At 50.0% G+C, this 15,664-nt stretch overlaps 1 protein-coding gene across 6 annotated transcripts in view; it reads left to right on the top strand.

Annotated features, from left to right (window-relative positions):
* The first annotated feature begins 1,617 nt into the window (after positions 1-1,617).
* BICD1 (BICD cargo adaptor 1) overlaps positions 1,618-15,664 on the top strand; it is a 217,247-nt gene continuing 203,200 nt past the window's right edge. For all 6 annotated transcript variants that reach the window (XR_011379051.1, XM_051850911.2, XM_070049624.1 and 3 more), the window contains exon 1: positions 1,618-2,193. Coding sequence is in view for 5 of the 6 variants with exons in the window: in XM_051850911.2 (XP_051706871.1) it covers positions 1,981-2,193 (213 nt within the window). In the remaining variant the exon portion in view is untranslated. The remainder of the gene's footprint in view (positions 2,194-15,664) is intronic.

Genomic DNA, 15,664 nt, shown 5'->3' on the forward strand with positions numbered 1-15,664 from the left:
AGAGGGGAGCAGAGGAGGGACTCTCAGCTGCAGGGATGGGGCGATGTGTTCCTGGTCACCCCCTATCTGTAGGAGGTCAGAGTTCATGGTGCCTCCACATTTTGAGTGTTTTCTCCTTTGACTTACCGACTTCTTAGGTCGGATACTCACACGAGAACACACTGCTGGGATGCTCAGCACTTGGAGGGACTCTTTCGTGCCTTTCCTGAGGCAGTGCAAATCGCCAGCAGACAGCCTGCTGGGGTTGCTCATTTGCCCCCTCCACAGCAGCAGCCTCTGTTTTAGTAAGAAAACTGCCCTGTGTGCTGAACACATTTTGGCCGCTGAGACAGCGTGGGAAGAAGTCCCCTGGAGAGTGGACAGGGGCTAGTTAGACCCAGTAGTCACCCAGGCGTGTGAAATTGCTCCTTTTCCTTTTTTTTTTAAATTTCATTTTTAATTTTCATGTTAATTAACTTTTAGCAGATTCACTATGATTTGTAGACACGGACGTAAGGAATCCTTGGTTGTTCTTGGTTCTCATCTCCCCGGGTCTCTGCCACCGCTTCTACTCTGCATTCGGCTCTTTGTGTCTCTTCCTCATTGCCCTCACACTGACTCCCCAGGCGTTCTCTGGGGGGCTCTCAGGAGCCTGAAATGCTTGGTTGCTGAGTTTGTGTCCGTCATGTGTGAAGACCAAGTCCACGGAGGGGTCCTGTGCAGGGCTCTGCAGCGGGATTCAGATCATCAGTGGTCTTGCGGAGAAGATGCTCATGGGTATGGACTTAACGAATGCCTGATCCTGCACACATCAGCCCTCCATGCCTTCTTCTCCCATTACAAACGGGGAGGGGGTCCTGGTTCCTGCCTCAGACAGTTGTTGTGTTTGGAAAGAATGGTGCGGCAGACCCAGAAGCAAGCCTGCACGTGGTCCAAGAACTCTTCAGTTCAAATGTTTATTGTAGGGTCTTGCTGATGCCTTATATGGGGAATTTCGTGCTATTATCCTTTACTGAGCAATCAGAGGCAGATGGCACTTTGACAGAACCACCATTGGGGTTAGGAAGTACAGCTTCTGGAACCTTACGGGGCGCCTGCTGCCTGGCGGTGCTTTTCTGAGCCGACTGATCTTGGGATAAGATGGGCACAGCACGCCGGCCAGCCCGGAGGACCAGGCCGGACCAGAGATGGGGGAGGCGGGCACCTCGGAGCGCGTCAGGCCTTGGAGACGTCGCGGTTGTTGGGTGAAGCAGGCCGGGAAGGCTGTGCGGGCGCCCACCGCGGTAGCCTGGCTCGCTTTTCTCTGGAGCAGGCGCCCACTCCAGGCTTTCCCGAGCTCCAGAGTGGACGCCCAGGTCACCCCCGGGGGCTTGGACGTGCGCCGGGACAAAGCCAGCAGTGAACGCCCGCCCCCCACCCCGTGCGCACATCCCGCCGCCCCCGCCCCGACCCCGTGCGCCTTCCCGGCGGAGCAGCTGGCGGCGGCCCCGCGCGCCGGCGGGAGGCGCCTCGGGAGCGCCCGGCCGGTCCCGCCCCTCCCCGCGCGCCGACTCCACGCTCCCCGCCCCCTCCGGCGGCGGCGGCAGCGGCGGCCGCGGCCGGGCGGGACCGGAGGGCGCCGGGAGCGCCTGCATCACTGGGCGCGGGCTGCAGCGGAGCCGGAGTGAGCAGGTGCAGCGAGGAGCGCGCGCCGCGGCCGGGTGCTACTGCAGTGGCGCGGCCGGGAGACATGGCGGCCGCGCGCCCCTGAGGACGCGGAGCCCGGAGCCCCCCGGCGCCCCGCCCGGGCCATGCGGCGCGGCCCCTGAGCGCTCCCGGGGGCCGGCGCCCCGGACGCGGCCGTGAGCGCCCGCCGCGACCCAGCATCCGCGCGCGCGCGGCCTCGGCTCCCCGGACGCGCGGCTGCGAGCCGGCGCCGCACTCTGCCTGGCGTCCCCGCCGGCCTTGGCCGGCTCGCTCCGCCGCCGCCCGTGCGCCTCCTCCGCCTCGCGCGCCGGGGCTATGGCCGCGGCCGAGGCGCTGCAGACGGCGGACCAGTACCAGGCCGAGATCGAGCGGCTGACCAGGGAGCTCACGGAGACGACGCACGAGAAGATCCAGGCGGCCGAGTACGGGCTGGCGGTGCTGGAGGAGAAGCTGGCCCTGAAGCAGCAGTACGACGACCTGGAGGCCTCCTACGACGGCCTCAAGCAGGAGCTGGAGCAGCTGCGAGAGGTGAGGGCGCGCGGCCGGGGCTGCGACTGGGCCCCTGGGTGGGTGGGAGAGGCTGGGGCGCCCTTTGTTTTTCTCCCGAGAGGAAGATCACCCACGAACCGAGTCGCGGGCTGGAACGTGGTGGGGCAGTGCCCGAGGGGCGGAGAGGTCGGAGGGGTCCCCGAGGGCGGCGTTCAGCGGCGTTGGAACGCGCGCACCCAACTTCTCTCTCCGTTCGGTGTCGGCTCCGTGCCGGTGACCGTGACCGTCCCGGGTTTGCGCCCCAGGACGCGCGGTTCCGGATCTGCGCCAGGTGCGCCGGGTGGGAGAGGGAACTGTGGTGCGGAGAAGTCTTGAGCAGTTCGGGTCGCCGGGGGCTGGGCTGGGCCCTGTGGCCCTTCAGGTCGTTGGGCTTAAGGAGACGTTAAAGCGATTTTGCTGCCCGACGCAGCCGCCAGTGGGTTTGCCCCTGAGGCCCGGGAACGGGGAACTCCCCTGCGAGTGCTCCCGGGGCGCCTCGCCTGTCGGGGGCCGGGTGGCCCTGCGTGTCCGAGGAGGCACACGGTGTGGGGATGACGGTGGCCAGGAAGCCAGAACACCGCACGTCGTGTGTCCTCCCTGCTGTTTGAGGAGCGCCGTCTGCTTCCCCTGGTCGCTGAGGCGCTGGGGGTGGCAGGGAACTGGCCAGGAATGCAAATGAATATACACAAGTCTGTGTTTTAGGCGCCTGTTGGCGTTTTAAAAGCTAATTCTTGTTTGACATACAGTGTTCTCAAAATCTTTTCTTACAAGGTAAGTTTGTGTTTTTTTTTTGGTGGGGGGAGGTGTCGTGTGTTGTTACAGTTAAAAAACATGATTTATAACCTATCCGACACCCAGCCTTCTAAATGAGTACATAATACAGTAAGCATTTATACTTTCGGAGATGCCTTATTTTCTTCTGATGCCTAAATACCAAGAAATTGATGTAGTACATGTGCTTAAAAACCCAAGTGGAAATTAATTTTTATGTATCAGGCTGTCAGTGTCTAGTCTGTGCTTTGTTTTGTTTTTTAAACCGTGCGCACGTCTGTTCTCAGCAGCGGCTGGATTTGTTTATATTTTCCAAATTGGATTAGGTCTTGGTCTGACATGTGTCCGTGCCGTGGCGGGAGCCTCTTGGAGGAAGGCGACAGGATGAGGACTGTAATTCTTGGAGCTGTGTTGCTGCTGTCTTCACCTCTCCGCGCTGATTAGCGGAGTGCAGAGCAGTCGGTGTGAGGGCATCACCTTCTTGGTGCAGGAGGGGTTTCATGTGCTGAAATGGAACGAAACTTTGCCTGGCCTTCCTGCTTGACTTCAGCTAGGGAGTCTGTCCTTGCACTTCCCCTGCGTGGTGAACCTTGCTGCAGTTGGCTGTGGCGTTTAGAAGACCACAGGCTCTTGAGACGAGAAACCTATTATTTATTTACTTCAAATAGACACACAAAATGGTTTGTGTTTGTCACTGATGACATGATGATTTGAAGCATATACACACCATGGAATGGTTAAATCTATCTGATTGTTGCAAATATGTTACTTCCTAGTTATTTACACAGTGAGAACACTTACCCACTGTATGCATCTTTTGAGAATACAGTGTAGCTTCATTAACTGTAGTTGTCTTGCTGTGCCATGGATCTCTTCAACTTATTCCTGCTGTGAGAGTGACATTATGAATCCTTGGACTAATACCTCCCCACCCCTCCTCCACCCAACCACCCCAGCCTCTTGTAACCTCCCTCCGTCCCTCCCTCCCTCCCTCCCATCTTTCCTTCTTCGACTTATTGCAAAGGCATAGAGAGAGTGAGCGAGAGAGAGCGAGAGAGAGCGAGAGCTCTTCTGTCAGCTGGCTCCTTTCCAAGTGCTCACAACAGCCAGAGCTGGGCCAGGCTGAAGCTAGGAGTTGGAAACTCAATCTGAGTATTTCACACAGGAGACAGGAAGTGATGGTAGAACTTGATCCCAGGCACTTAGATGTGGGATGGGAGTGTCCCAAGCAGCAGCTTAACCACAGTACCTGCCTCTGACATTTTCCTAAGAAAACTGGAAGTGTAGAAAGTGACTAGTAAAGGGGGAGGCCTTGTGGTGCACTGGTTAGGGCTGCCATGTGCAGTGCTGGCATCCCTGACACCAGAGCTCCTGTCTGAGTCAGCTGCTCTGCTTCTGATTCAGCCTCTGCTCATGCACTTTGGAGGCAGCAGATGATGGCACTGGTACTTGAGTCCCTGCCACCCATGTGGGAGACCGGGATGGAGTTCCTGGCTCCTGATTTCAGTCTTACCCAGTCCCAGATGTTGTGGGCATTTGGGCAGTGAAACAGTGGGTAGAAGATCTCTTTCTCCCTTTCCCTCTCTTACTTTGTCTTTCAAATAAATAAATTAGCTAGTCTTCAAAAACTATTAGTTTCATTATCAGTACTGAGAAAAATGAGGAAAAATGTTTTGTAGGAATAATATCAGTGGTTTCTTAATGCAGAGTAATGAAAATATCATAATTTTTCTTTTTTTAAAAAATATTTATTTATTTGAAAGGCAGAGAGTTACAGAGAGGCAGAGAGAGAGAGAGGCAGAGAGAGAGAGAGAGACCTTCCATCTGATGGTTTACTCCCCAAATGGTTGTAATGGCTGGAGCTACACCAGTTTGAAGCCGGGAGCCAAGAGCTTCTTCTGGGTCTCCCACATGGGTGCAGGGGCCCAAGCACTTGGGCCGTCTTCTAGTGCTTTCCCAGACCATAGCAGAGAGCTGGATCAGAAATGAAGCGGCCGGCAGTTGAACTGGCACTCATATGGGATACCAGCACTGCAGGTGGTGGCTTTATCCTCCTCCCCCTTCTTAAAAAAATTTTTTTTAAATTTATTTGAGAGATAAAGTTACAGACAGAGAGAGGGAGAGACAGAGAGATAGATCTTCTATCCACTGGTTCACTTTCCCAATAACTGCAATGGCCGGAATTGAGCTGATCCAAAGCCAGGAGCCAGGAGCTTCCTCTGGATTTCTCATATGGGTGTAGGGGCCCAAGGATTTGGGCCATCCCCTGCTGCTTTCCCAGGCACATTAGCAGGGAGCTGGATTGGAAGTGGAGCAGCTGGGACTCGAACTGGCGGCCATATGGGATGCTGGTGTTGCAGTCCAGGGCCTTAACACGCTGTGTCACAGCACTGGCCCCCATAATTTTTCTATAAAAATATGTAATTTTTAAATACAAATTTTAAGTAGATTTTTTTCTATGTGGTAGGATGCTAATAATAACTATTTAGGATTATTCTTGCCAAATGGCACTTATTTATATGTGCATTTTGAGCTGCATTTAGCATAAGTAAACATATTTAAGTTTTTAATAAACTGGCTAAATACAGTTTTATGAAAATATATTTTAGAATAAAACCACTGTACTTGATTATTTGATAGCAGGACTTATGGCTTTCATGCTGTTGATGCGATTTATACTTCAGTTGGATTATCACTTAAATGAGCTAAAGCAGACTCAAGTAGTGTTTTCTGTTGGAAAAGTAAGTCTACCATATTGGTGCAAACTGAGGCTTTCAAATGATGATAGCCTAAAGAAGCCATTTTTGCAAAACGTATTTTGTGAGTGGCCTGATTTCTTCATGATCAGGTTTATGTAGTAAATGATGTAATACGGTACCTGTAAAATCAGGCATAAACAAAAGCTTTGACTTATTCTAGGCTCTTTCAGCAAATATGATTCACTGGAAAACCAGCAGGCCAGTTTGTGGGAATGTGAACAGAGGACCACTGCCCCGAATCCGCGGTGGGCATTGCTGGTTCGTGTGTGGCAGCCTGGCTCAGGCTTACCAGGTGGCTCCGTCTCCCAGAGTGAACAGCTAAGGGTGTTGCCGCCTTCCTTCCTGGCTGGGTCCTGCTGTGACAGTAACACAGCTGAGTCATGTGCCTGAAGATGTGCCGAATCAGGGGGAGGGATTCATTCATTTTCTTGTGACTTCTAACGCCAGCGCAGTTGCGTTTTGTCCTGCCTGCTACTGTTGAGGGCTTTGCCTTGAGCCTGATGACGCGGACTCTGCCGTTCTGCACGCCGAGGAGCAGACTTGCAAGCAAAGCACTAGGACCTGAAGGAAGGAAAGGGCCGTGGCCTTTGCCACGCGGCGTCCTGCAAGCAGCGTGTCCCTGGAGGGCTTGAGCAGCTTTGTAGTTTCACACACGGTACCTGCTCTTCAGCGGCCCGGGGGCTCCTGTGCCCCGTAGTGTCCAGGCCTGGCTGGTGCTGTGTCTGGGATGTGTGTGACTCAGCTCTGAGTGTCTGTCACTCAGGCCAGAATAGCATCTGAGAAGAGTCCTAAAGAAGCTTTCGGGAATAGCTTGAAAACTAAAATTATCCGTACTTAAAAATCTCTCCATGTCATGTTTGTTTACTTATTTATTTTTTTGGCTTGATAAATGGTTGCAAAGTGAAAGTTGCGATGTAATATGTAGTAGAGTTTAAAAGAGCCCCTGGGAAACAGGTGACTCAGCATTGCTGATGGCGCTGTAGGGAAGCTGGGCTGAGAGCTTCGGGGGAGTGCGCAGTGAGCGCCCAGCAGTCCCAGGACCTGAGCTCGCGTCCTCAGCACTGACCCAGAGTGGACAGCTTTGTGCTTTCTCGGGATGATGGGTAGACACTGGGTTCACCTGTACACAGGATTAGTTTTCTCTCTCGTGTGCTTAGGAAGGTTGTTAGCTCCTTTCTCATCTGTGAATTCTAAGTCAGGAAATCATACAAGGAAAAACCTGCAGGTTACATTTCCACTCTATGAATAAACACGAAGAGGAAACGAACACTTTATCAATTCACTTAGACTATCATTTAACATCTTTCATATTGCTTTTCAAGGAGAAATGCTTACATTATCACATTAACGTTAAATTAGCTTAAAAATTCAAAATGTGTCATCATATACTTTGGAAACTTTACAAACAACCTCAGCTAGCAAACTCAGTTATTTTCAATTCTGTCTGTTCTGTTTTTGAGCCAGTTGCTAGTCTTGAACCATCCCTCCTTTTAACTTAAACTCAAGCTGTCATCAGTGGTAAGTTGCTTCTCTCTCAGATACCGTTTTGCAAGGTTGTATGATCTTTCATCACATTCACTGTGTGTTACATGGACACCAAGAGCAGATAAGTTTGACAATTAGAGTTTCTTCCTCGAAGATACTCTTCCCCATCATTGTTTTCAATGCACTTATATTTGGTGCATCCCCAATTTGAAAACATAATTGCTTCTGTGTTGAAACAAGTGGTAAAGGACATTCCTATTTTTAAAAAAGTTTTTTTTTTATTTATTTGAAAGGCAGAGAGAGAGGGAGAGTCAGAGAGAGAGACAGACAGAGAAAAATCTTCCATCCACTGATTCATTTTCCAAATGACTTCAGTGGCCAGATCTGGGCCAGTCTGAAGCCAGGAGCCTGGAACTGCATCTGGGTCTCCCAAGTGGATGGCAGGGGTCAATCATTTGGGCCATGTTCCACTGCTTTCCCAGGAGCATTAGAAGGAAGCGGGATTGGAAGTGGAGCAGTTGAGACTCAAAGCTGTAGTGCTTATATGGGATGCCAGTGTTGCAGGCAGCAACCAAACCCCGTGTGTCACAATGCCAGCCACAGGACTTTAACCCAGCCTTGTACCTGGGACTGAGGCTTGGGGGGCGGGGGGGGCGTGAGGGAGTCGGTCAGAGTCTTACTGTTCAGCAGCTCACCACAGTGAATGACAAGTCCAGGGGGCAGGGCAGGTGAGCCACTGGGAGAGGGCAGCAGCCACACCTTGTCCTGGGAAAGGAATTGAACAGTGTCTGTGTTAGCTGTCTTTCATCTTATCTCACTTGATCCTTGAAGTTAGTCAGAGGACTTTCTCACAATTTTTGCTGATAAGAAAATAAAAAAAGGAAAAGTTGTTGTACTGTGTACAAGGCTGGTAGAGGACTGGGTGGTTTGCATGCCCTGTCTCTGTGCGAGGCAGACACTGCTTACACTGGGACTTAGAGAGCTTAAGAGTCCTTCTTAAGGCTGCAAAACCAAGTGGTAGACGTGGTTCAGGGAGAAGCCCACGTCTGTTCTCTGCGCCGTATTCCTCCAGGGGATGAAAACTCTCTGCCAAGGCCACTGTGGAGTTTAGAAGATGCTGGTGGTGGCCACAGGGGTGAATTAGAGCTGTGGGGGGGGGGGGCAGGCAGTGGCCGTAGGGATGGTGAGGAGGGGACAGTCTGTGGCCATGTATGAGGTTGGCACAGCACTGTATTGGATGTGCCTGGAGGTGCAACGTGGGCGACTGAGCCAAGCTCAAGTCTTCTCAGGATGGAAAGGAGGTGGTTCTGTTTGCAAAGGCAGCTACCATGGGGAAGAGCAGTTTTAGAGGGTCAAGGTCATGCCGAAGGTGTATGAGCACTTTTAGGAAATTTTATTTGAGAGGTAGGGGCAGGCAGAGACAGCGTGCAAGGGCGATGGAGAGAGCTCCCACCGACTGGCTCAGTTCTCAGATGCCTGCAGCGGTGAGAGCTGGGCTGAGACTGAAGTCTTCCAGGTAGGTGGCAGGGACTCAGTGACTCAGCCATCAGCGCTGCCTCATGGCATGCACCTTAGCAGGAAGCTGGAGTTAGGAGTGGGAACCGAATACGGAGCCCAGGTCCTCTGGGGATGCAGGACTCCTAACGGATACCTTGACTGCTGGGCCAAATGCCCACCCCTTGAGTACTTTTAATTCGTGTTTTCTTTGGAAGGGGCATAAATTACATGACAAATCCAAATGCTGAAGTCTCAGTGTAATAAAACAAATGCATAAATTGTGCATTTGTCATCTTATTTGAAGCTAATTTCTAGCATATGGGATATATGAATGGTTTCACAATGTTTTCACCAGTTAATTTGATTGCATTCTGAATTAGGAGAAATGTAAACTAATAAGCAGAGGACTAAGAAGCTGGCTAGGCCCAGTGAGGGTGCAGAGGGCAGCCTCTGTGGGAAACCAGTCCCTGCTGACCCTCAGGGTTGCCTGATTGGGGCCAACAGCATTTGCCAGTCTCTGAGTGATTCTTGGGGGTGCATCGGCACTTTTCATTTCAATTGGCCTTTTTCTGTTTTTGGTCACAAGAGTGTTAAGCATTGCAATTGGGTACTTATGACAATTTCTTGCAACTCTCCAAGGTAGAGAAAATCACACACAAATGAATTGTTTCCCACTTCTCTCCTCCCAGTCCTGTCTCTGTGGTTAACACGTTGGTGAGCATTTTTTTATACTTGTTCTAATTACCTTTGCACATACTGTTCCTGCGCTTTTGTTTTTCTCAAAACAGGTTCTAACCACATACATCACTCTGTACCTGGTGTTTTTTTGATAGTATGTCCTTTTATTTTATTTTGTTGTCTTTATTTGTTTGAGAGGCACAGAGATAGAGGCAGAACTCTATCCACGGGCTCACTCCCCAGATACCTGCATGATCCTAAGCCAGGGTGCGTCAGGGTCCAAAGCTGTGCGCCAGGCACTAAATCCAAGTCTCCCATGTGAGTGTCTGGAGTCATCATCACTGCCTCCCGCGGTCTGCATTCACAGGAAGCCAGAGCTGGTTGGTGAACCCACGCACTCCAGGCATCTTAAGCACCAGGCCCAGGGCTGCTCCTGGTCTGGCTTTTTTTTCTTTTTTTTTTTTTAATTTTTTGACAGGCAGAGTGGACAGAGAGAGAGAGAGAGAGAGAAAGGTCTTCCTTTGCTGTTGGTTCACCCTCCAATGGCCGCCGCAGCCGGTGTGCTGCGGCTGGCGCACCAGGCTGATCCGATGGCAGGAGCCAGGTGCTTCTCCTGGTCTCCCATGGGATGCAGGGCCCAAGGACTCGGGCCATCCTCCTCTGCACTCCCTGGCCACAGCAGAGAGCTGGCCTGGAAGAGGGGCAACCAGGACAGAATCCGGCGCCCCGACTGGGACTAGAACCTGGTGTGCCGGCGCCGCAAGGCGGAGGATTAGCCTAGTGAGCCGCGGCACCGGCTCTGGTCTGGCTTTTTACACCGCACTATTTCTTGGAGAGAGCTGAATTTTGAAGAGACTGATTTAAAAAAATTAACTTCATTTTATTTGAAAGGAGGAGAGAGAGAGTGAGAGCGAGAGCGAGAGAGAAAGGACTTCAATCTGCTTGATTATTTTCCAAATGCCTTCAATAACCAGGGCTGGGCCAGGCAAAAGCCAGAAGTCTATAACTCAGTCTGTGCCTCCCACCTGGATGGCACAGCCCAGGTATTGGAGCCATCACCTGTTGCCTCCCGGGATGTGCGTTAGTAGGAAGCTTGATTGGAGTCATAGTAACTTGGGACTCCAACCAGATGCTCTGGTAGGTAATATGGGTGTCTCATGCAGTGGCTTAACTTCTGCACCAAATAGAGGCCCCAAGATACTGATGATTTTTAAAAATGTTTGTTATTTTCATGTACTTAAAAGGCAGAGTGACACACACAGAGAGAGACAGACAGAAGGAGAGATGCCCTTCCCAGATGCCCTCAACATCCTGGGCTGGATCAGGCCAAAGTGAGGAGCCCAGAACTCCATCTGGGTCTCCTGTGTGAGTGGGAGGGTTCCAAGCACTGAAGCCATCATCTGCTGTCCCCAGGGTGCACATTAACAGGAAACTGGGTCAGGAGCTGAGTAGCCAGGACATGAACTGGCCCTCTGATATGGTTTGTGTCCATCCTAAGAGGCTACTTAACCTGCTTTCCCACAGTGCCAGCTGCTTACCACTGATATTTCAAGTGTGGGAAAAAAATGAGACTGATAAGAGAACTATGGAGCATTGGGGAGCGGGGGTGACCCTGCGAGTAGGGGTTGGGAAAGGTGGCCCGGGTTGGGCCGAGGATAGCCTGGTGGTAAATGAGGGGCAAAAAGTGTGGGGTGTGGGGGTGAATGCGGCTGCCCTGTGGCAGGCCTGTGTGATGATACCAGGGCAAAGATGGAGAGCTTTGAGGGGGAACGGGCAGTGCCTCTGCTCCTTGTCTTGCTGGCTGGCCGTGGAGGTCCATTTGTCAGCACAGCGCTTGGCTGCCTCCCAGGGCCAGCAGGAGCGGGTCCTGCAGTGTGACCACATCCTGTCGGTGCCCGGCCTTGGGGAAAGGCCAGGATGACTCAGGCACTTGGACCTTATTATCTTATCCCATCTTTGTCCTCTGATCGAGATTTGAGTTCATCGATGAGGATCCTGTCCAGCATTTCCGATTGAGCGTGCGTGCTCGAGCTGGGCAGGAGAGGGAACGGAGCCGGGGGTCGTTTGCAGAGGGGTTCTTGCTGTTGCAGTGGAGGGGTTATAAAAGGAGCAACTGACACCTTATCCTCCTGGGATTTATCACATTTTCCACAAAATTAAGGTGTTGGAATGATCTCTGATTTTTACTGGCTTTAAATTTCTGAGATGCTACTGATGTTGCTTATTTAGCTGCCTGCCCTTTGATTTTCTTTTTATGATTTATTTATTAGAAAGGCAGAGTTACAGAGAAATATTGATCATTCTTCTGTTATGTTGGTTCACTCTCGAAATGGCTGCAACAGCTGGGACAGGGCCAGGCCTAAGGCAGAAACGTCGAACTGCATCGTGGTCTTCTGTATGGGTGCCACTGGGCCAAGCACTTGGGCCATCTTGCACTGCTTTCCCAAGTGCACATGCAGGGAGCAGGATCAGAAGTGGAGCAACCAGGACTCAACTCGGTGCTCATATGGGATGTTGGTGGCACAGGTGATGGCTTAACCTATTGTACCACAATGTCAGCCCATACCCTTTGATTTTTATATCCATTCTGCTTTTCCAGTAGTGCAGAATAATCCTGCTTGCTTGTACTGATTTCACCTGGTCTTTGGAGATCTGTTCTCCACTGTTTTCTGTGTTTTTCTTCCTATTTTCTCTCTCATCACTCAGTTCTCATCAGGATAATCTACCATTTTTTGGTGTGATTTATTTATCTATTTTTAGTTATTTGGAAGCTGGAGTGAAATAGACACATACTCTTACACACACACACACACACACACAGAGAGAGAGAGAGAGAGAGAGTTTTTCCATCTGTTGGTTCATTTCTCAAATGCCCACAACAGCCAGGTCTGGGCCAGGGCAAACCCAGAAGCCTGGAAATCCATCCAGGTCACAGGGGACTTTAGAAACTTGAAGTGAGTCCAGATGGAAATGGATTTGAGCCAGGTGTTCTGAGGAGAAAACTATGATTTGAAATTTTTTCAAATGGGACAACAAATCCAGTTCATAGTTTTTTTTTTTTTCTCTTTTGCTTTTTAAAAAAGACTTATTTGTTTGAAAGGCAGAGTGACTGAGAGGAAGAAACAGACACACACACATACACAGTGAGAGAGAGAGAGATCTTCCATCCACTGATTACTTTCCAAATGGCCACAACCACCAGGGCTGGGCCAGGCCAAAACCAGGAGCTTCTTCTGGGTTTCCTGCATGGGTGGCAGAGGCTCAAGTACTTAGACCATCTTCAGCTTCTTTATTGGGTGCATTAGCAGGAAGCTGGAGGGAAAGTCGAGCAGCCCAGACTAGAACCAGCACTCATATGGAATGCTGATGTCCCAGGCAGCAGTTTATCCCACTGTGCCACAGCACTGGCCCCCAAACTGGATGCATTTTGAAGCTGTATGATTGCATTGAAGCAGGTCTGCAGACTCAGTCTTTGTTTTCATGTGTGCACACACATGCACATACGCAGACACACATGCATACATGGACATGCACACGTGATTATATATTTTGTTATTTACAGCTATTCCAATGTCTTCTAGTCTGAATTGTCAATTATTCGCATCCTGTACCAGTCTGAATTTTTCTTTTTGCCTCAGATTGCCTGTTACTTCTTGTTTAGTCCCACTTATTCACTCAGACATTGGTATCCAGTGGCTACAGTGTTGGGCACCATGCCATTTGCTGAAGACGCAGGTGAGCAAGGTGCACCATGAACCTGTCTATGCAGAGCTTATGTTTCAGACCTGGAAGAGAAGCAGTGAACACACACACACACACGCAGCTCCGTGGTGAGAAGTGCTGTGAGGGAAGGGTCAGAGACTGGCAGGGGAGGGTGAGACTGGCAGGGAAGAGTGTCCTCAGGCCAGGTCTCCTCCAGTCCTGCATGCTGAAAAGAACTCAGTCATAATGGAGACCGGGGAAAGTGGTGTTTAGGAAGGGGGACAGGTGCAGAGATCTTGGAACCCTTTTGTAGTTGTTAGGGGGGAAATAATTGGTCATGCGGCTCTGTAAAAATAAGCATTCAGATCTGAGAAATACTTGTTCTCTTAGGTAGCTGTATCATCTTTGGGTTGTTCTAATGGGCTGTTGGGTCTTGCCATTGGAGCTGCTTGAGCAGAGCCTAGGTTTCACCTCCCTGAGGTCTTCTCAGAGAAAGGGTAGAAGCAGACTACACGGCTGGATCCCCTGGCTGATGGATTTGTAGCACCACTGCTGCTCCAGCCCCCCCCCCCCCCAGGGCACTTCAGTGGCTCGCTGGAGGTGGAGCCTGCCCTCAGGTGTTCATCCCCTCCCCCTACAGACACCGCAAGGCTGGGAGCAGTTTCCAGCTCTAGGCCTCTATGTGAAGAAAGCAGAGCTGGGAATGTATGAACTTACATAAACGTCTCTATTTTCCAGAAATAAAGACCCTGTAAAGCATAGAGAAATTGAGCAGACATCATTAAAAACTTAGCTGCATTAGGCAGATTGTTACATTAACTGCATTTAATGTTCTGTTTTTGAGGTTTGTTTGAAGTTTCTTTTTAAAAGTGATTTGTTTCTCTTATGTGTGTATTTTGTTTGCAGTTTTCGGTTTTGGAGTTGATTATGCCAGCTTTACAAGATTGTAAATGGAATAGTAGAAAAGAGTTCTTTGTGCAGTGGATAACTTAGGGGTTATTTTCAGTTGTTCTTTTTGTTATATGTGCTTGCTCTTTTCAATCATTTTAAGGAGAAAAACACTACTCTAAATGTAATATTTAAGTGCTGTGTTTCCATCTTTAAACTTAGAATGGAAAATAAGAAACCTGTTTACACTTACGTGAACACAGTAACAGTAGCAATTTCCTTAAGAATGTTTTGCACAGTTGGGCATGGGACTGCAGTAGAAATTCTCTTGTATCCTGCAGACTGATATGGAATCAAATGTCGCTTCTGGGGAGCCCTGAGCCATGCATTTTTGAAATTCAAAGAGGTTTATAATATAACATAGATGAGCTTTCCTGATAAGGGTCACTGCTGCCTGTTTGCTATATGGTTTTTCTTTCTTTCTTTTTATGTTTTTTAAAGATTTATTTATTTATTCGAAAGGCAGAGTTGCAGAGAGGCAAAGAGCAAGAGAGAGAGAGAGAGGTCTTTCATCCGCCAGTTCACTCTCCAGATGGCTGTAACGGCCGGAGCAGGGCCATTCTGAAGCCAGGATCCAGGAGCTTCTCCTGGCTTTTCCACGTGGGTGCAGGGGCCCAAGGACTCGGGCCATCTTCTGCTTTCCCAGGCCATAGAGAGCTGGATCCGAAGCGGAGCAGCCAGGACCTGAACCGATGCCCATATGGGGTGCCGGCACTGCAGGTGGCAGCTTTACCTGCTATGCTGGCCCCTAGATGGTTTCTCTGAGTCTTTCTGAAGTTGACCTCAGCCTGAGGTTACTAGAGGAAGACAGGATGAATTTGGTCTTCTGCATGACTTCCTCTGTTGAGCTGGACATACTGCTGTCTTGCAGAGTTCTCTCTGATACACAACCTCTTCTAAACCACACACTGGCTTTCTTCCTGCTCCGTCTGGTGTGTCCAGACCCTTAAGCTTGAAATCTCACAGAAATGTTGTTAGGGAGAAAAATCAGGAGGTAGACACTTGGCCTAGCCATTAAGATGGAGTTCCTGGTTTCAATACCTGCCTTTGGTTCCTAACTCCAGCTTCCTGCTAATGCAGACAGTGGGAAGCAGTGGCACAGGCATAAGTAATTGGGTTTGTGGCACCCACATCTGAGACCTGAATTGGATTCCCAGCTCCTGGTCTGTCTCCAGATCTAGCCATTGTGGACATTTTGGGGGTGAACCATGGAATGGGAGCTCTCTGTTTCTGTAAGTTTGTTTCTCAAAACAACAGCAGCAACAACAAAGCTTAAAGAAAGTAACAATTAGGGAAAAGAAAAGAAAAGAAATTACATTGTTTTCTAAGACCAATTATAAGTACCTTTTGACTTTTTTGAATTTTTTTAAAAAGTGGACAGAGGTCCTTAAGTAATGTTGGAACTTGAGGACTAGCTGTGGCTTGCTAATCTGCTTCCAGTGACCCCAACAGCAGGAAGCTCCTTTTTGGCAGTATTTTAAAATAATTCAGAACTAGAACCCTACTTCCTGTTTTTAAAGGAAGATTTGTTTATTCATTTGAAAGGCTGAGTTACACAGAGTAGGAGAGCAAGAGAGATCTTCCATTTGCTGGTTTACTCCCCAAGTGGCTGCAGCAGCCAGGACTGGGCC

The sequence above is a fragment of the Oryctolagus cuniculus genome, chromosome 9 (genome assembly GCF_964237555.1).
Source record: "Oryctolagus cuniculus chromosome 9, mOryCun1.1, whole genome shotgun sequence".
Classification (NCBI taxonomy): Eukaryota; Metazoa; Chordata; class Mammalia; order Lagomorpha; family Leporidae; genus Oryctolagus; species Oryctolagus cuniculus.